General features: G+C 32.5%; 1 protein-coding gene across 2 annotated transcripts; it reads left to right on the top strand.

Annotated features, from left to right (window-relative positions):
• Nucleotides 1-8,231: 8,231 nt before the first annotated feature.
• On the top strand, nt 8,232-17,242 carry LOC126781695 (ornithine decarboxylase 2-like). Of its 2 annotated transcripts, XM_050506668.1 has the most exons (10): nt 8,232-8,307; nt 9,336-9,526; nt 10,012-10,129; nt 10,512-10,643; nt 11,953-12,073; nt 12,361-12,534; nt 13,116-13,247; nt 14,173-14,274; nt 14,764-14,990; nt 16,936-17,242. In XM_050506668.1, exons 2-10 carry the CDS (start codon nt 9,340-9,342, stop codon nt 17,075-17,077), a joined length of 1,335 nt encoding a protein of 444 aa, XP_050362625.1. In that variant the 5' UTR covers nt 8,232-8,307; nt 9,336-9,339; the 3' UTR covers nt 17,078-17,242. The 2 variants fall into 2 exon arrangements, with proteins under 2 accessions (XP_050362625.1, XP_050362626.1); XM_050506669.1 differs by lacking the exon at nt 14,173-14,274.
• Nucleotides 17,243-18,452: the final 1,210 nt, after the last annotated feature.

Raw genomic sequence — 18,452 nt, 5'->3', positions numbered from 1 at the left:
TAATTTAGACAAAAAAATTACATCTGCAACCCTTCGACGCTCCTTGAGTGACCTCATATTATAATGAGTAAGACGAGATTCGTATGAAAACAGAGAAATTATATATATAAGAGAAAGTTGTCAGAATTTTTTTAAACTTGGAATTTATTATTATAAATTATAACGTAGGCAGTTGTAAAAACTTTCTGTACACGACTGCGTCCGCGCCTTATAGCATGAGTCGTGTTATAGCACGTTGAGAGTGGACTGCGATTTATTTGTTTCCCGAAATATTACCAAAATAACAGAATTAAAGTAAGTCCTACTAATGTACAATTAACAGATAACTTGATAGTCACTAAGCATTACCTTCAATAATGAGAAATGCAAACATGGAAATCGGTGTTTTGTTTACTCAACGACATCTTGGGATCACTTCAGGATCTCAATGCCATGATGGACTTTGCTTGTAATAATGATTTTAGTCGAGGTCGTCTTCTATATACGTACAATACATAAGCATTGTATTGTTTTATATTTCGAATAATAATACTTAAAAAACTTTACATTTACCAATAGATAAATGTTAAACTTAGTTATAAGTAAATATTTATATTTACTGGTGGTAGAGCTTTGTGCGAGCTCGTCTGGGTAGGTACCACCCACTCATCAGATATTCAACCGCAAAACAGCAGTACTTGGTATAGTTGTGTTCCGGTTTGAAGGCTGAGTGAGCTAGTGTAATTACAGGCACAAGGGACATAAAATCTTAGTTCCCAATGTTGGTGGTGCATTGGCTATGTAATCGATGGTTAACATTTCTTACAATGCCAATGTCTATGGGCGACGGTGACCACTTACCATCAGTTGGCCCATATGCTCGTCCGCCTTCCTGTTCTATAAAAAAAATACTTTACAGTATTATATAAATGATAAAAGTGCTTGGTACTAGCTATTCTTTGATGTTCACACAGAATATGTGATTTAGTTTTATGTAAAATGTGTTTTTTTTTATTGATGAAAAAGTGTAATTACTAAGTTTCATGCCGGTTCTTTTCAATAGAATCTAAATTTCGAACTGATTGAAAAGTTCTTGTATCCAGATTGAATAACGTTTTTGATTTTTTTTCAAATGGTTTTCGCGAAGCTATTTTTAAATATAAAATAATTCGAATAATCTCTTAACGATATTTAAAGTTGATTTAAAATCGTAATTTTTTCACACTTCATTTTAAGAACGTCTTATAAGCATTTTAATATAAAAAATATCAATAAGTACCTTCTTTAAAACGACTCTTTAAAACAAGTTGTCCAAAGCCATATATTTGTAAAGTTTTCATACATAAACGAGTGTTCACGTCACTAAACAACCACTACATACAGTTCGTACATTTACGTAATAAAAACGAAAGTTCAAAACAAAACACATTTGCGTAGAACAATTTCATTCATCGACGTTCAGCGCCATGTTTTGGCAAGAGTGACAATGAAGGCGTGATTACGTTGTCCGCGATACCGCTGTACTGAGTTCATCTACGTTTTGGCATCCCTGCTTACACACTAAAATGCAACTTCACAGCCTATACACCACCATAATTCCTTAATGCACCAAATACATCGACAGCTGTTTGTTGTAAATCCATAAAAGCGTCTTGTAAAAACGTCAATGTATATTACTTAGGGTATTGTGACGTTCAGTTCAGTTATCAGGCTACGTTGTCTGGTCCCGTCAGCTGTATTTCGTATATCGAAAAGTTCTCTGTAGTCATTTGGTTGTCAAATTTGTGCTAATGTCTAAAACGCGTAGGTACATGGCTTTGAATATAAAGGCAAGACTATCTAGCTCGTTCTATTTTGCAAGTTAGAAGATGTCAATACAACTAATATATTATTACACGGTGATTGTTTTAAAATTGTAATTACTAACGTCGAAGAAATAGTGACGTTTGCCGTTATGGCATACGAGTCCCCAAGGCGTGCCTATTGGTTTGATCCCACCTTACATGATGCAAAAGATTGATCCCTCAATATAATATTTTATGAAATACTTTAATGCACACCAAATAAAAATAGATAATACATTATGGATACATTACAAGTACACATTGGGTGCAAGCGCCCGAACTAGGACGAGCTTGTCTGTCCCCCGAGACGGAGTGAGGACCGCTGGTTTTTAGTATTCCGGCGCCTTCAGCACTGGCGAGTCCAACATAACCTTCGTCTCATATGGGGGAAACGAGAAAACGCGTTTTTGCGTTCCAACGCGTTCCAGCGAAAAAAAAAGCCCGATCCTATGTCTCAGACGCTAGTCTTATCCTATGACGTTATGCAATTTTAAAAGTGACACTAAAATGTGTTACATCTTAATATTAGAAGAATAGTCTACTGTCGGCAGTAGAGTGCTTATTATGATAACACTTTTTTTTTATCTACCGACTATTTACAATTTGTTTGGTTAGACTACAATAAAAGCGAACGTCTACACATTTTCATGTTATTGTATTTAATATAAATAAAACGGTTTGTTTAATAATATTATTACAAATGCGAAAGTAACTCTGTCTGTTACGCTTTCACGGCGAAACAACTGAACCGATTTTGATGACATTTGGTATGAAGCACGCATGATTTCTAAGGATAGGAATACACATAGGCAAGAAATGAGAAGAACAAATTTTTTATAACTGACACTTGACACGCACCACTCAACGCGCAAGTGAAACAATAAATAAAAAATAAAATGATACCCTATAAAATACAACATTTGTAAACACCCTACGAACAAATTGAAACACATTTTCATATGAAATATTTTTGTTAAAAGACCATTAAGAATGTAATATTGTTATGCCTCATCTGCAAACTCTCTCAGTGAGCTTCGGAAGGATGTCTTTATTTTAATTTATTTGTGGTCATAATTTGCTTCAGCCCTTTATAAACCGCTCCGTCTCGAAAAACCTAAATGCTTTTAAATTAAAAGGATTTCACTTGAAAATTATTTAGAATATGAAACAAATTTAAATTGTTATGACAATTTTAATTATTTGTATTTAATTGTTATGAATGATTGTTTAATAATGTTTGTTTGAATTTTCATATCATAATAATCTGAATACAGTATACGGTTGATATAATTATTAATTCATATTTTGTTGTCTCTTTAACATATTTATTTATTTGAATAGATTAAAAAAATTAGTCTCAGTTTTCGTGCTTAATTTGTTTTTAAAATTTATCTCGTGCTTGACGGTGAAGGAAAATTTTCCAAATATATCCACCGACCTGGATAGGAGCGTCGTGGTAGAATAAGTTTAATCCTCCTTCTTAAAAAGGAGAGGAGGCCCTAGCCCAGCAGTGAGACATTCACAGTCTGTTACTTACTTACTTTTATTGTTTTTGTTATTGTCAGTGAAACGGTTCTGATGCGAAAATAATCGCCCATATCACGTATACTGTGTTGATCACGCCCTTTAATCGATTATAGCTGGTACAAATCCGAGCAAGCATAACTGAATTTATCACGAGCGCTTACAATTGAAGACATGAGTTGAAAGTGATGTCACAAAGCTATTTTATAAAAGCCTGCTATGCTTGTGTAGAGAATATTTAATGCGTATTCTACCACATTGTTCCAAACTGCTGCTGCTAAAGTTTGATGATTTCATGTGGTATATCACTATAAGCATATTAGCTCGTAGTTACTATATTATTCAAAAATACACAGCTATTCAATACTAAATCATATTGATTTTGGTGCAGGATTTATCGCTGTTGAAGCTTTGTGTAGGCTGGGTGGTACCACGTTGGCATGGCGAGTGAGACAGAGTTTTATAACAAATATTTACTATGCAGTGCCTCGTTAAAAGATTATTTCTTCTTCACCTAAAATAAATAAAAAAAATGGTCTACCCACAATTTGTATTTAATTAATATTTAAGTTTATAAAGCTTCTCGTTCTCAGCGGATGAAAATCATCCCTATGTGTATTCGCCAACCGTAATTGGAGCAGCGTGGAAGAATAAGGTCTAAAACCATATTACTTTTTCTCCTTCATTGAGATATTATCAGGTTTTAACTATTTCATCCATTAGGAATATTTAAAAATTTATATAACACAGCTAAAAGTCACTTACTCAATATATTTAAGCTTTTGATAGCTTATAAAATGCTTATTAAAGTTTAAACAACCGCTAGAATCAACAGACGTTAATTTATAAATGTAAGCTGAAAGTAAACAAAATGAAGCTACTAGAAATTTAAGCCCAGTTTCCTTTGAGAGTAATCATTACATTGAAATTTGTCGTCATAGATAAGTTGCGTGTAGTTATATTTGTAGTTCGTTTTATGATCACGTATACAGTATGAATCTAAAGCTACAAGAAATACTGACAGACCAAAGTAGCAGTGTCGAAAATTATATTACACAATTAGATTTTTAAAAGTATGTTTTTCTTATCCGCGCATGGAACGTATTGATTTTCAATTAAGAAACCTATCATTAATAATAACGTACGAAATATACTCATTTTAAATAAACTGTTTTACTTAACTATACAAATTGTTCTGCGTGGTGTGAAGTCTTCAACAAACACCTGCACACATTTTCATTTCAATCTCATTAATAACTTTTTTGTATAAAGAAAGTTCATAAATAAAAAGAATATCTGTGTACGACCTGGTCTGTCTACATTTAACGCTCTCTGAGACAATATTTAACTACCTTTTATATATTTTTGTATAAGACCTCGTGTACATGACGCCATAACTGACTTGCGCATGACCGCAAACTTATTTATAAAAGACGATCCACTTATTGGATGAACGCTACCACTTACCACCTTCCACTCGGTGCATTATTCTGTTAGAGCTCTTCGTGTCACACTCGTGAAATACTATAAACGAGCATACGCTGATACGCGTTTTGAATGCTTGTTACGCATGGCTGTTCAAATCGACGATGGATGTACACCAATAAGCCAGAAACCCAACGAAAAGACAGCTAATTATTCGGACTTCGGTACTAGCATCGTCACAGTATAAGCTGTAGCTTCGTATAATTAATAATGTTAATAATATTATTTTGATTAATATGTCCGTTGTTATAAAGATTTTTGGTATTCTCGCATTTATTTATGATCATTCACAATAATTCTAAAAAAATATTTGTAATATTGTATATTCAAATATAACTTAAAGATCCGGATAAAAAGGAGTTAAGCTATATCATTGACCTTATTGATAATAAAAAAAAATATTTTATTTATATCAAGTAAAAAACTAACAGCTTTTTTTCTGCGTAATCTCAATGAAATAATAATCATTAACATTATGCTATGTATTATTGAAAACAGAAGTCTTCAGTTAAGATTATGGTGTCGCACCGCACTGTGACCTCGGGTGTATTATATAATGCGGCAACATTGCGGTTTGCTATGGTGCGGCTGCGACGCGGATTTTATTTAAAAACAAAAACCTAAATGCGGCTGGGGTGCCATGTAGACGAGCCTTAGAAAATCACTACTATATTTAATTGATTTAAAATAAAAACTTTAGTTCATTATTGAATATTCTTTATTCGAGTATACTTTTATAAGAACATTTTAATCGTTATGTTACAATAATTTATTTAATCTGACTAGGAACTTGATAGTTACATATTTCTACAAATATACAGGTATTAGGTAGATAGATAAAATTACGCCACATTACACAACACACCTCTGACGAGATTGGTTTGAAGTCAATCGTAAGGACACGATATTCCATATGGAACAATAAGCTACTATTTGAATACAAGCTCCAAAAAAAAGTATCTAGAGTTTAAGAAAATTTAAATAAAAACAATCAATTTAATAACTCGAATTTAACGGACACAGAGCTGACATAGAGCGTCCTGCATTTTGGAAAACACTAGTTTTGATTTTAGTATACAATGTCTAATGTTAATGTGATTAGAATAAAATCAATAAATCATCAATTCAGTCAACACAATTAGAACCAAACTGCTAATGAGTACAGTAAATACAATTAAAAATGATAAGATAACTTAATACACTAATAATTATGGTGTTGACAAAGACAATTTGATGGGCCGTTTGGCGTGGTTGGTAGATACTTGCCTTTCACGCCGAAGGTTGTAGGTTCGATTCCCACCCAGGACAGACTTTTGTATGCATGAACATGTCTGTTTGTCCTGAGTCTGGGTGTAATTATCTATATAAATATGTATTTACAAAAGAAAGGTAGTATATGTAGTATATCAGTTGTCTGGTTTCCATAGTACGAGCTCTGCTTAGTTTGGGATCAGATGGCCGTGTGTGAATAATGTCCCGGGATATTATTATTATAACAACTTAATTTGTAATCTCTGATATGTTACACATACACATGTAAAATATCAAAATTACTATAATAAACTAAAATAATAATTATTTAAATATTCACAATATCTGATTAAGTCCTCCTGATTAATTTCTTCTGCGGCGGCTAATCTCAAGTGAGATTAGCCGACTGCGCAGGACAATAGCGCACAAGTGTGTGCCCAAGTACATAATATGCACTATATATTCCCTCTCTATGACGGCAATCCAACGCGACCCGAAAGAGTTTAGTCGCAGGAACAACGGCTTTACATGCTTTCCGAGGTACGGGCGTGTACACACTTTCAACTTCCAGTCTCCAGGCCTGAGAATCTTTAATAGAAAAAACTCAATATATCTTTATTGGCCCAGCCTGGGATTTCAATCCAGGACCTCAGTATCTGTATTTAGCCACTACATATATAATATGTTAACAGTTTCTAAGCGCTGACTTTAGAGATAGGTGACTCGAGGGTCAATAAAAGCAAATTAACAATGAACACATTTGAAGTAGTCAATTTTTTTATCTTTCTTAGGGGAATATTCAGGTCAGGTAGCTAACCCTCGTTGCTGTTATTACGCTTGTATATCATTCATGGATATCTATATATTTTAATGTGGCTTTAATGTATTGCAATTACCTGGTAATGCTCACGACAGCCGATATCGACCTTTTACTGATAAGAAATTTTTATGTTTTAAGAAATATATACAAAAACATAAACTGATACACAATACTGACGACTTTGACCGAGTTGAGCCGGTTGGCGTGGTTGGTAGATACTTGCCTTTTACGCCAAAGGTTGTGAGTTCGATTCCCACCCAGTACAGACATCTGTGTGCATGAACATGTCTGTTTGTCCTAAGTCTGGGTGTAATTATCTATATAAGTATGTATTTATAAAAGAAAAGTAGTATATGTAGTATATCAGTTGTCTGGTTTCCATAGCTCATGCTTTGTACAAGCTTAATTTGGGATCAGATGGCCGTGTGTGAAAAATGTCCCAGGATATTATTATATTATTATTAATACATGTCCATGATATCCTCTAGACTGGATGTCATCGGAGTCAAGCAACAGCGTAGGAGATATTATAGAACATAAGACTATGCTCAAATATTCGTACATTTTTTATACCTTACGAGCCTCCATAATCCAATGGGACAACCGGATCCAGATGGAAACAGTTCAGGTGCAGAACTTCAGCAGCTTCTTCAGGTACAGTTCAGGAACTTTAACAGTTATATGCGACTATAAAGCTCTATATAAATAAATAAACCCTAAAATTCCAAGTCTGTCGACTCTTTTTTTTTCAATATCTTAAACAATCAAAATTCAGCCAGTTAGCAAAAAAACCTTAATACATTATACACCTAAGCCACTTCATACATTGGTGAAACCATATGAATATCCGTTCGGTATTTTTTGAGTTTGTCGCGTTCAGACAGACAGACAAATGCGGCGGGAGGACGTTGTTTAATAATATATAGTGATATGTGTGATAAATTTCGCCGTGCGACCTCGGAACAGGTAGCTACGTACCACATAAATATAATATTTTACAGTATAAAAAGCAGGAGTATTCTCTATGTCATGCTAAAACTACATTTACTCAAATATATTATGCAAACAGCTATTCCTCTTGACTCCATACAAGCCATTATCCTTTAAATCTCGTAATTTATAGCCTTTGCTCTTATGCTCGTCCTGGACTACATTATTCATTATAAACAATATAGTTACATAGTAAAATTATCAATCTGTTGACATTACTTTCGACGTTATATTTCACGTTATCATAGCTAAGTTCTCGACACACACTCGTAAATAAAATTTCTACATAAACTTCACCTTAACAGAGAATAATTTTAGTCACTTAATGTACGTGTAACAAAGTACACGTAGACTTTAAAAAAAATTTTAACTGATTATAACGTCATTCTTATATCAAATTACTTCATACTGAAGGTAAGTGAAGATAAATAATATTTAAGCTTTGCATGCTGTTTATTAAACGGAAAGTTCTCGTGACAAAGTTAATATTTAGTAATCGAATTTCAGTGCAACGCTTCTAAACATAATATTTGTGTAAAACGTTGAAAGTGTACGTAGGTGAATATTTTGGTGTGATAAGTATGGTTATTATTTTATGACTGTACTATTATTAAATTTTCTCGTAAGTAAATTTAAAATTGTATTAAAACAAAAATAAAGGACTGTTTCTTTTTGCGAAATTTATATCGTATATTGAAACTGTAATTTTATTTATAGTTAGAACTTATTTATTATCTATTAACATTAACTTTTCATCGTTGAATTCGCTCGTTTTAATGAACATTTCTTCGTTTCTAAAGGTATAAATATTTAGTATCAACATATTAGGAAAACGCATATAGCTTTTTCAGACGTAAAGAAAATAAAAGGATCACTTTTTCAATATTATTTCTTATAACATTAGCTCCCTGATCTTGTAGCACGCTCATAAGGCTGCGAACAAAAAATCCTGGGTTCATACCCAGACTCGAACTTACTAAGAGAAATCGAGCTTTTCTGTTGAGTAATTCTAATAAACGGCTAAAGACATTGCGACAGGCTTTGAATTGTTGAAAGAAATTAGAACGGCCTTTTCCCAGGTGTGGGACACACCAGAATTATAATAATACTAATAATAATTCTAGCTGTATTCTAATATTCTTTAGCAGTCCTGAATTAGAAAGTTTACACGCCTATGCCGCAGATTGCACGCACCGCCTGTGCGCGGACCTGTGTGTGTGCGGTGCGTGTGTGTCTATAGTTACACACTTTAACATCTCCTTTGTAGTTGGCTAATCTCCGTCTAGAATGGCACGGACCAAAATCTGTTAAGAGAACATTTATAGTATCCACGATTCAACTGTTGTATTAGGTTGCAGTATCTACATACTTTTCCAAATAAACGAAAGTCTAAAAAAAATAAGATGAAAAAAACAATCTACATACTTTATTTTTTATTTTAGAGCAATGGCCAGTGAAATCATAGGTCCAAATATTGGTTTCATTTTAAACAACAAAACACCAGCAGATGTAGCAAAAGCCATGATTGAAAGTGGTCGCCAAAAAGAACCTTTCTATGTATTTAATATGGACGAAGCATATCACCGTATACAGCATTTTAAAAAAATGATGCCTAGAATACAGATATTTTATGGTAAGGATTTATTAAAATAATTACTAATTCAATAATTTTAAAATTAAATAACATAACATAATATAAAACATCCTAATTTGTGTTAATCCAATTCAACAACAATATAATTTCAAAGGAGATTGGGGATAAATTTTTCTTTTTGCATGAAAAGAATTTAAAAAAATATATTCTTGTACTTTTAATACTTCTTCACAGAATTGCTTACATTATTTATTATTCTCCAGTTGAGCGTATAGCTTGTTAAGACATGGGGAAGTAATCAATCACTAGGCCTGTTTATTGTTGAGCTATTGAAACATAAAATATATTATGAGTAACGGGAGATATATATCTCTCGTTACTCATATTCTCCTCCTCGTCCTTAGAGACTATCACGTACAGACACTTAAATTAACGTAATAATATTAACACAATATTTTATGTTGGAATGTTAAATTTAAACGATTTGAATAAAACTATTATTATTCATAATCTAATTATTTTAGCAATGAAAGCAAATGACAGCGACAAGATGCTGAAATTAGCAGCTGAACTTGGATTAGGATTTGATTGTGCGTCACCTGGTGAAATATACAAAATACTGAAACTTAATATATCGCCGTTGTACGTATTTTTACATATTTTAATATTGTTTGACGTCAAATTAACTATTACACGCCTGCGTATACAACTATATTTAATTTACTTCTCATTTTTTTAATAATATAATTGATGAATAAAGCTGAGGTAACTCAGCTGCAATAATATTTTAGTTCTTGTTTTCACACAAGTGTATCTCCACACGTGCTGCTCGTGTTTTTTTTTTACATATAGCCTATAATTGTTTTACGTTATTTGAATCTGTCTGATGTTTTTATTGACAAGCAGCATCAGAATCAAAATTTTAAGATATAAATCTTAATATCTTGGACTTTGAGAAGTAATGCTTCCCCCAAAGCCAAACATTAACGTATAAACAAAATTTTATACGTACGATTTTTTACAGGAGCATTATTTTCGCAGTCCCAGCCAAGACTCCGGACGGGATGGTTTTTGCACGAGAATCTGGCATTCGTCATACAACGTTCGACACGATAAACGAACTGAAGAAAATTAAGCAGTTTTGGCCTGATGCTAAGTAATTATAATAATATAAGCCCATGAGTAAAGTTTGTAAATATCCGTAGACAAAAGCCTACTCGCCTGTTAAGAATAACTATTTTTGTTGTTGTTTTTTAATTTATATTAAAGCCATATAGTTATTTTTTCTTACAGTACCAATGTATGTGGGCAGTGGTAACTACTTACCAGTAGTTGGCCTATTTATCCGTCCGCCTAACAAAAAAAAACTGCTTCATACGCGTGCAATTGTCCTCAAAATATTCTTAACATTTGGTCTATGTTAAGTCGCGGTATTCAGATAAAAATCGAGATAGCCTCGGATATAACCTTCCAATGATCATGCATGTCAATTACGTTGTAATATTATCCACAGCTGCCAAACTGTACATCAATTAGTTAACCGTGGTGCTTTGTGTAACTTGCAGTTGACGTCTTTATTACTGTATCCAACATGACCTCATGAGAGCAGTATTCATAGTTTTGATTAAATCCATTGTCTGTTATATTTATCAATTATTGTTATTTACTAATTCAATATCATCTAATTATTTACGCCCTTACGTATAAACGTTGCTAAGCGAGTTATTAGTTCAACAATATTTTTCTTCCCACAACGAGTTAACTAATTAAAACAAAAAGCTTCTTTAAGCGTAGAATTATTTGAAACAAGTATCTACTTAATTGCGTATGTTACAAAATAGAACTACACAAATTTAAAATACGGATTCATTATTTTAATTAAAATCATAAAGATATATATTATAGGTATTTCATTTAAAAAGAGTTAAAAATTCAATTATGCACAATTAAATGTTATAAAAATAACTAATATTACATTTAAAATATTATTAAAATAAATCGCGATATCATAAATGAATATAAAAGTTAGTTTACAATTGGAACAAAATAATATTAACTAAACAAATTGAAATTGAAAATACGGTAAATGCTAACAATAGTATGCCGTTAGCCGTTAATGCTTAAGATATTTTGTTATGTAAGCAGTAATTACGTTACTGTAACAATAATTACATAATAAATGACTTTAACAAAACAACCCTTTTTAAACCCTCTCAAATATGAAAAAACCTGTCTGTTGAAATTTTGCCATATTGCGTATTCACCAACTTGTAGTTGTAGTTGTTAGCGTGTTGGAAAATGTTTTAAGCCCTTTCAGACAGAATCAGTTTCTTCAGCAGTGCTACAATTACGGGTTTTTACATTTTACAATTCACTATTGTCTTATCTTCCAAAATTCTTAATCTAACATTAATGAAAATGAAAGGATTAATGCATATTTTTTTTGAACAATTTGAATATTTCAGACTATTGATTCGAATTAAAGTGGACGGCGAGAGTATATATAAATTGGGTGAAAAATTTGGTTGTGATTTTGAAACGGAGGCTGTTAATCTTTTAGAAGAAGCGGCTGCGTTAGGTTTGAAGGTAAATTATATTTACCCTCTTATTTTATCTTAAAAATTTTTGTATATTGCAATGTCAAAAATCTGATACATATGTATCTATAAGCATGCATTGTAAGACACTGGTAGAATGAGCTGCAAAACTCATTGATGAGGCATTAACCTAGCAGTGATACATTGACAGACAACTAACTTTATTAGCTTTTTATAGATATATGTTATGTATTTGATATATGTTATATAGTAGAGTTGATTTTTAATTTAGAACATAATCTTCTACTAAATTTCTATTAAGATTAATCTTTTCAGGTAGTTGGAGTAGCATTCCACGTAGGCAGTGCTTGTTCTTCAGCTGATAGTCATGTGATTGGAATGCGACGAGCAAGAGCGCTTTTTGATCACGAAGCCCGAGCAGGCAGGAGTATGAACATTATTGATATCGGTGGAGGATTTTTGAGCGACCGAACCGATCGAATCGACCAGGCATGTAACAATAAAAAATGAAACATACATTTGGATATATTTTAAGATGATTTTTGAAAAGAATGTTTTTTTGTATATAAATATATAGCACAGACAGATTAACATCTTAGTATTTTGACATCTTTTTATTTAATTTAGAACAAACGGATCATTTGATGGTATTGATCACCTTTTCTTATATACACTGCAAGGAGAAATACGAGTCATATAGCGATAGAGTATTCATGTTTAACAGGAGAATTGAAGAGGGTAGAATAGAAATGTTATTGAGCGGTACTCTTAAAATAAATTATTTTGTCAACTAAATGTTCAGAATAATGTTTTACATTTCCATTGAACTACAAATAGTCAAGCTTGCTTTAGAATCAATTTCTGGAACAACACTTATACAGATGTAGATACAATTTATTGGAAATCGAGTTCTGTCAATAGGAAATTCCGAACAGCGTCGCATTTTAATCAATCGCTTTCAAATTGGCGCAGAGATGTAGAGCGTCTGATATTATTTTAAACACAAAACTGTATTCGTATAAAGTGGAATTTTTTTCGTTGCTAATATGTGAAATTTTCTTTTAATATAGGTATCCAAACTAATAAACAGTACCTTGGAAGAATTATTCCCGGACCCAAATATCCAAGTTATCTCAGAACCAGGACGATATATTTGTGATTCATCTTGCAATATGTATTGTAGCATTAACAATATACGAAGGGTAAGAAACAGCTTATACTTATATAATTAAGATTATATATAAATTGATGTAAAAATCTATTGGGGCGTCTTGTTGGTAGGACTCGTGTGAACGTGTGTCGTGTGTGACGGCAAACGGGATGACGCTCTCGTATGCCGTCCTGCGCCGCGTAAGTATGCGTGGCGCGTATACGGTACTAACTATGTATATACTATACGCGACACGCATACTTCATTGCTATATATTATTAAAACGAAACTATTTTTTCATTTATTTTATACCGTATTTATTTATTGACTGCCTCGTTGATCTAGTGGCTTAATGTAAGGCCGCAAGCCCGGAGGTCCTGGGTTCAATTCTCAGGTAAGGCCAATAAAAAGTTATTAGGTTTTTCTGTCAGAAAATTCTCAGTAGCAGCCCGGTGTCTGAGAGTTGGAAGTGTGTACACTCCCGTGCCTCGGAAAGCACGTAAAGCCGTTGGTCCTGCGCCTGAACTCTTTCCGGTCGTGTCAGATTGCCGTCCTATCGGATAATGAGAGTTAGGGAATAGAGTGCATCTGTGTTTGCGCACACACTTGGGCACTATCTCCTACGAAGTTGGCTAATCTCTCTTGAGATTGGCCGCGGTGGCCGAAATTGGTCTGGAGGACATTATTATTATTATTTATTTATTGGTTCTCTATAATTGTAAATTATTTTACTAACCATCATTTTCGATGTTTCACAGCTACATATTTAATTTCATAATTATTTATTAGTCTCAAATAAACAAATGATAAAAACCTTTGTGCAAACATTAATTTAATTATACGTTGATGAAAACTTGATAACAAATAATTATCTTAATTGTAATTATGTGATTTTAAGATAATGGTGCATTTAAATCGTTGCTAAACATCATAAAGTTTGATATGAATAAAATGTGATGTTTGTTCGTTTTAATCAGGTCACCAAAGGAGGTGAAATAGTAAATATGATTTATCTAAATGACGGGGTTTTTGGGACCTTGAGATTTAATGAGCCATGGCATACGGTAAAACGGTTTCAGGTAATTTTTATTCTCTTACTCAGAAAAGAACCTAATGACCCAGTGGATAGAAAATGTTAATGTTAACCGATAATTACGGCTTCAAATCCGGACAAAAACAACTAAGTTATATATGGGTAGGCCCAAGCGGGCTTGAACACCCTACCACCCTATATTATACCGCTGAACAGATTGTTGTGTTCTAGTTTTAAGGGTGAGTGGGCCAGTGTAACTGTAGGCTCAAGGGACATAACATATTTGTTTTTAAGATTGGTGGCGCATAGGCGATGTAAGGAACGGTTAATATTTCAAACAGCGCCAATGTCTATGGGCGGTAGGGGCCACTTACCATCAGGTGACACATGTCTACGTTCACCTACTGAATTTATAAAAAAAAGTTCTCACATAATAGCTCTACTGCTATTCGTATATACCCGTTATTTTTTAAATAGCAAAACCTGCATCTATCTCTTCTCTACAGTAATTTAAATGCCTTAATGCTTTAACCAGATAAGTCCAGAAATTAAAAATGACAAGCTAGAAAGGACTATTCTCTGGGGACCGAGCTGCGACTCAATGGACCGCGTGATGCAGAATGTGGAGATCTTGCTGCCTCGCTGCACGTCATTTGATTGGCTAGTGTTTTCTACGCAAGGGGCGTACTCATTTGGATTTGCAACATTTTTCTCTTGCTTAGAAAAACCTCTGATTCGATCAGTTATATCTCAGACATTATGGTAAGAGCTATTTTTTAATACTACTTAATAAATAGATATTTCGTCTTTGACACAGATCGGAGAGGGTGCCGCATCGTGTCGATATAACGCACCCGCGGATCCCATGCTGTGGATCGTTCGTGGCTCGACATAGCTCTACACAGATCTTATACATTAGATTATCAGTTCTTGTTTTTATTTAATATTGGTGCTATTGTTCAGTAACACCTCTATATTTACTCGCGGCTTCGCTCATAATTCAGAATTTTTAAATAACAATTTCCCTAGATTTTTCTACAAAATGAAGTATTTTCACTCAAATGTTTATTCCCTTTATACTGGATAAAGGGGTTAACACCAACCTTAAGGGTTAAATTTTCAAAAATCTTTCCTTAGTGATGACTTACTGTGTTAAAGGAACCCATATGCAAATTTACATGGTGCTAGCCCCAGTAGTTTGGGCTGTGCAGTCAGACAGGTATTCTTTTATTTATATAGATGACGTAATTCGACATTGACTTTGACTTTAAGCGATATCATTTTTTTTTATCTTAATATATGATCAAAATAATACAGGTAATAAAAATAGCTAAATACGTATGTATTATAATTAATGCATGAATAGTTTGTTCAACATAGGTTTTTACGTTTATGCAATATGACATTCAAAATCGCCCGGTCAATCTCTATCGTCAAAGTAAATTTTAATAAAAAATTAATTAGACATAGAGCTTAAATCCATACAATAAATTTTTTTCTATCTATTTGAAGGATAAAAACTAATTCAAATTCGAATTAGCATTGATTAATCTATATATAACAGAATAACTGACTTACTGACATATCAACAACACCGTGGGAAATTCCATACGGGTTTTACACAGGAGACGAGCACTAATAAAGTATTTTTGAAAATATAGCCCCTAAGTTATAAAGAGAATGAAATTTTTTAGAAGTATCCTTCATTTTTAAAGATTATATTTAGCAATCATGGATTATAACACGAGCGAAACCGCAGGTAAGGCGCTTGTTAATGTATAATTATATTGTGAATACAGCAAGAATCCACTTATTTCCGTCAAACAATATTTAACATAAAAATCATTAAATTCAATTATGCATATTCAATAATGTCCGAGCATATTAATTTAATTAAAATGTTCAAATAACAGTATTATGCAACTTTATTAAAAATAATACAAAATAATAATAGTAGATACTCAATCGGAATTATAATTAATAACATGTGTAATATTATCATACCGTAATATATATTACGCACGATATAATTGGGCATACGTGAATAATTCCAAATAAATATTTTTATGTGGGTATAATATAATAATATAATCCTGGAATTTTAACCATTGCGGCGAATTTTAAAAGAAACTGCCTGTGCTAGAGACATTTTAATGAACAAGAATGTGCGCAAACACACTTGCTCTCTATTTATATATAATACTCTCATTGTTATTAAGGCTACTTTAGAAAATTTCTTGATAGAAAAAGCAATAACTATTAAATTGCCTGACCTGGGATACAAATCCACGACCTCGGGATCTGCTCTAGTGTCTTGTAATTAAGCCAGTATGTATTCTGTTTCGAAAATCTTAAAGGCAGTATACAACTTATAATTTTTAAAATGTAAATTATGTTGCCCTTATTAATATACATCTATTTATTTTTATTTCAAAATAATGTTTTTAGGTAAATAAATATTTGTGAAAATAAATAAAAAATGCATTTTTTTATTTATATATAATACATTTACATAAGAATTATTAACGAATTAAATATATACAAGTAATAGTTAAAAATATATTCTTACAAATCATGACCGCGTGAAATGGTGGCAAAAATGCTAGCTAATAATAATTCGAATTTGAATCGAAATTCCGATCCTCTAGGCGAAATTATATAACTAATATTTGTTTTCTTCTGCATTAACAAAACTTGTTTGTTTCAGGGATCAAATAAAAAATAGTATATTTTTCGGGTCAGATATATTTAAAAAGGATCCTGATATTTCATCGCCGCTTCCATCAACTGTACCGCCAATCGTGAAAACGGCAACCATAGCAGGCTCGAATTATACTTTAAAGATATAAAATAAAAGATACATGTTGTAACAATAAATTATTATTATAGCCATTACTTATAATTGTAATCGTAGTTTTTAAATATGATAATATTTTACATGAGATTCTGGTAGTTGTTTGTATACCAACACTTTGTTTAATAAATATTTAACATGTGCTAATAAAGAAAAAATATACTGGAACTAATAAATTTACACGAACAAAATCCTTCACTTTGTGCCAGCTCGTCTAGGTTGGTACCGTCCGCTCATTATACCGCCAAACATCAATACTTAATATTGCTACGCTGTTACGCTTTTAAAGTTTTGCTAGTAAACAAAACAATTTAACTATATTACATTCTACACCAACTATCCAAACCACGAATGGAAGATTCTAAATTTAAAATTCTGGATATATATATATATATATATAAAACCTTACTTTTAAAACAATTAATGTGGCCTAAAATCCACTTAATTTAAACCAGAATAAATTTTAATGTGACTAAAATAAATCGGGTGTACATTATCATTTAGGATACTTATATATAATTATATGGAGACCTCATTCGAACCGAGCTCCTTGGTTTGGTCAAATTGGGTTAATGTGGCACACCTCGTGACCTTCCTCTCAGTGTCAAGTATTAAGACCATTCGAAATTTCTTTATTTCAGTAAAATGAAAAGCCGGGTAAGCGCTGGTTCCATAATTTTCAACAAAATTAACACTAAATTACTTTGAAATTTTGATGTGGGTGGTGAACGCGGCGTTTAGAGATATTTTGATTTAATTTTTTAAGTGCGAGTTATATGATATAATGAATGTATAATACAATAACTCGCTAATCACCCCAATATACTAAGATACGTAATAACTCAACCCTACCAAGTCGGGGCGGACCGCTAGCGGTCTTACGACTATTGTATATTTAAATCCCTCTTATCTAAAAATTCTTAAACGATCAAACCGCGATTATCGAAAACATTACCTTATTTACACTATACCATATACCAAACCCTTCCTTGAGAAACATTCTATTTTTGAAAATAGACCACAACCTTTCCCTATAGTCCATTTTGAAGTCCTCGTACATAGGTAAATGTGTAGACACGACGGTAGATTTAATAATAATTAATAATATACACAAATACGCATTACATATCTGTCCGATTCAAATTTGAAGTAATTATACGATATAAGTTATTATATTAATTAAAACCGTTATGTATTCCCTTACATAGCTATAAATGGAGCTCTAAGAACATTACGTCTGAAATGATCCATTTATGGAAAGCCTCTCCACATTACACTATTCCAGGCGAAATATTATACAAGGGCAATTTACCTTAAATGTGTTGGGTACCGGGTCGAAGTAATAAATGTTGAGATAGTTGGCTATAGAT

The sequence above is a fragment of the Nymphalis io genome, chromosome 4, assembly GCF_905147045.1.
Source record: "Nymphalis io chromosome 4, ilAglIoxx1.1, whole genome shotgun sequence".
NCBI classification, from domain to species: Eukaryota; Metazoa; Arthropoda; class Insecta; order Lepidoptera; family Nymphalidae; genus Nymphalis; species Nymphalis io.
Note: the sequence above shows the minus strand (reverse complement) of the source record. Positions and strands in the feature narration are given on the sequence as shown.

Coding starts and splice junctions, on each gene's coding strand:
- LOC126781695 (XM_050506668.1), top strand. CDS start 9,340: ATGGCCAGTGAAATCATAGGTCCAAATATTGGTTTCATTTTAAACAAC. Junction 12,074..12,360: donor CGGCTGCGTTAGGTTTGAAG/GTAAATTATATT, acceptor TAATCTTTTCAG/GTAGTTGGAGTAGCATTCCA. Junction 14,991..16,935: donor GTTATATCTCAGACATTATG/GTAAGAGCTATT, acceptor TGTTTGTTTCAG/GGATCAAATAAAAAATAGTA.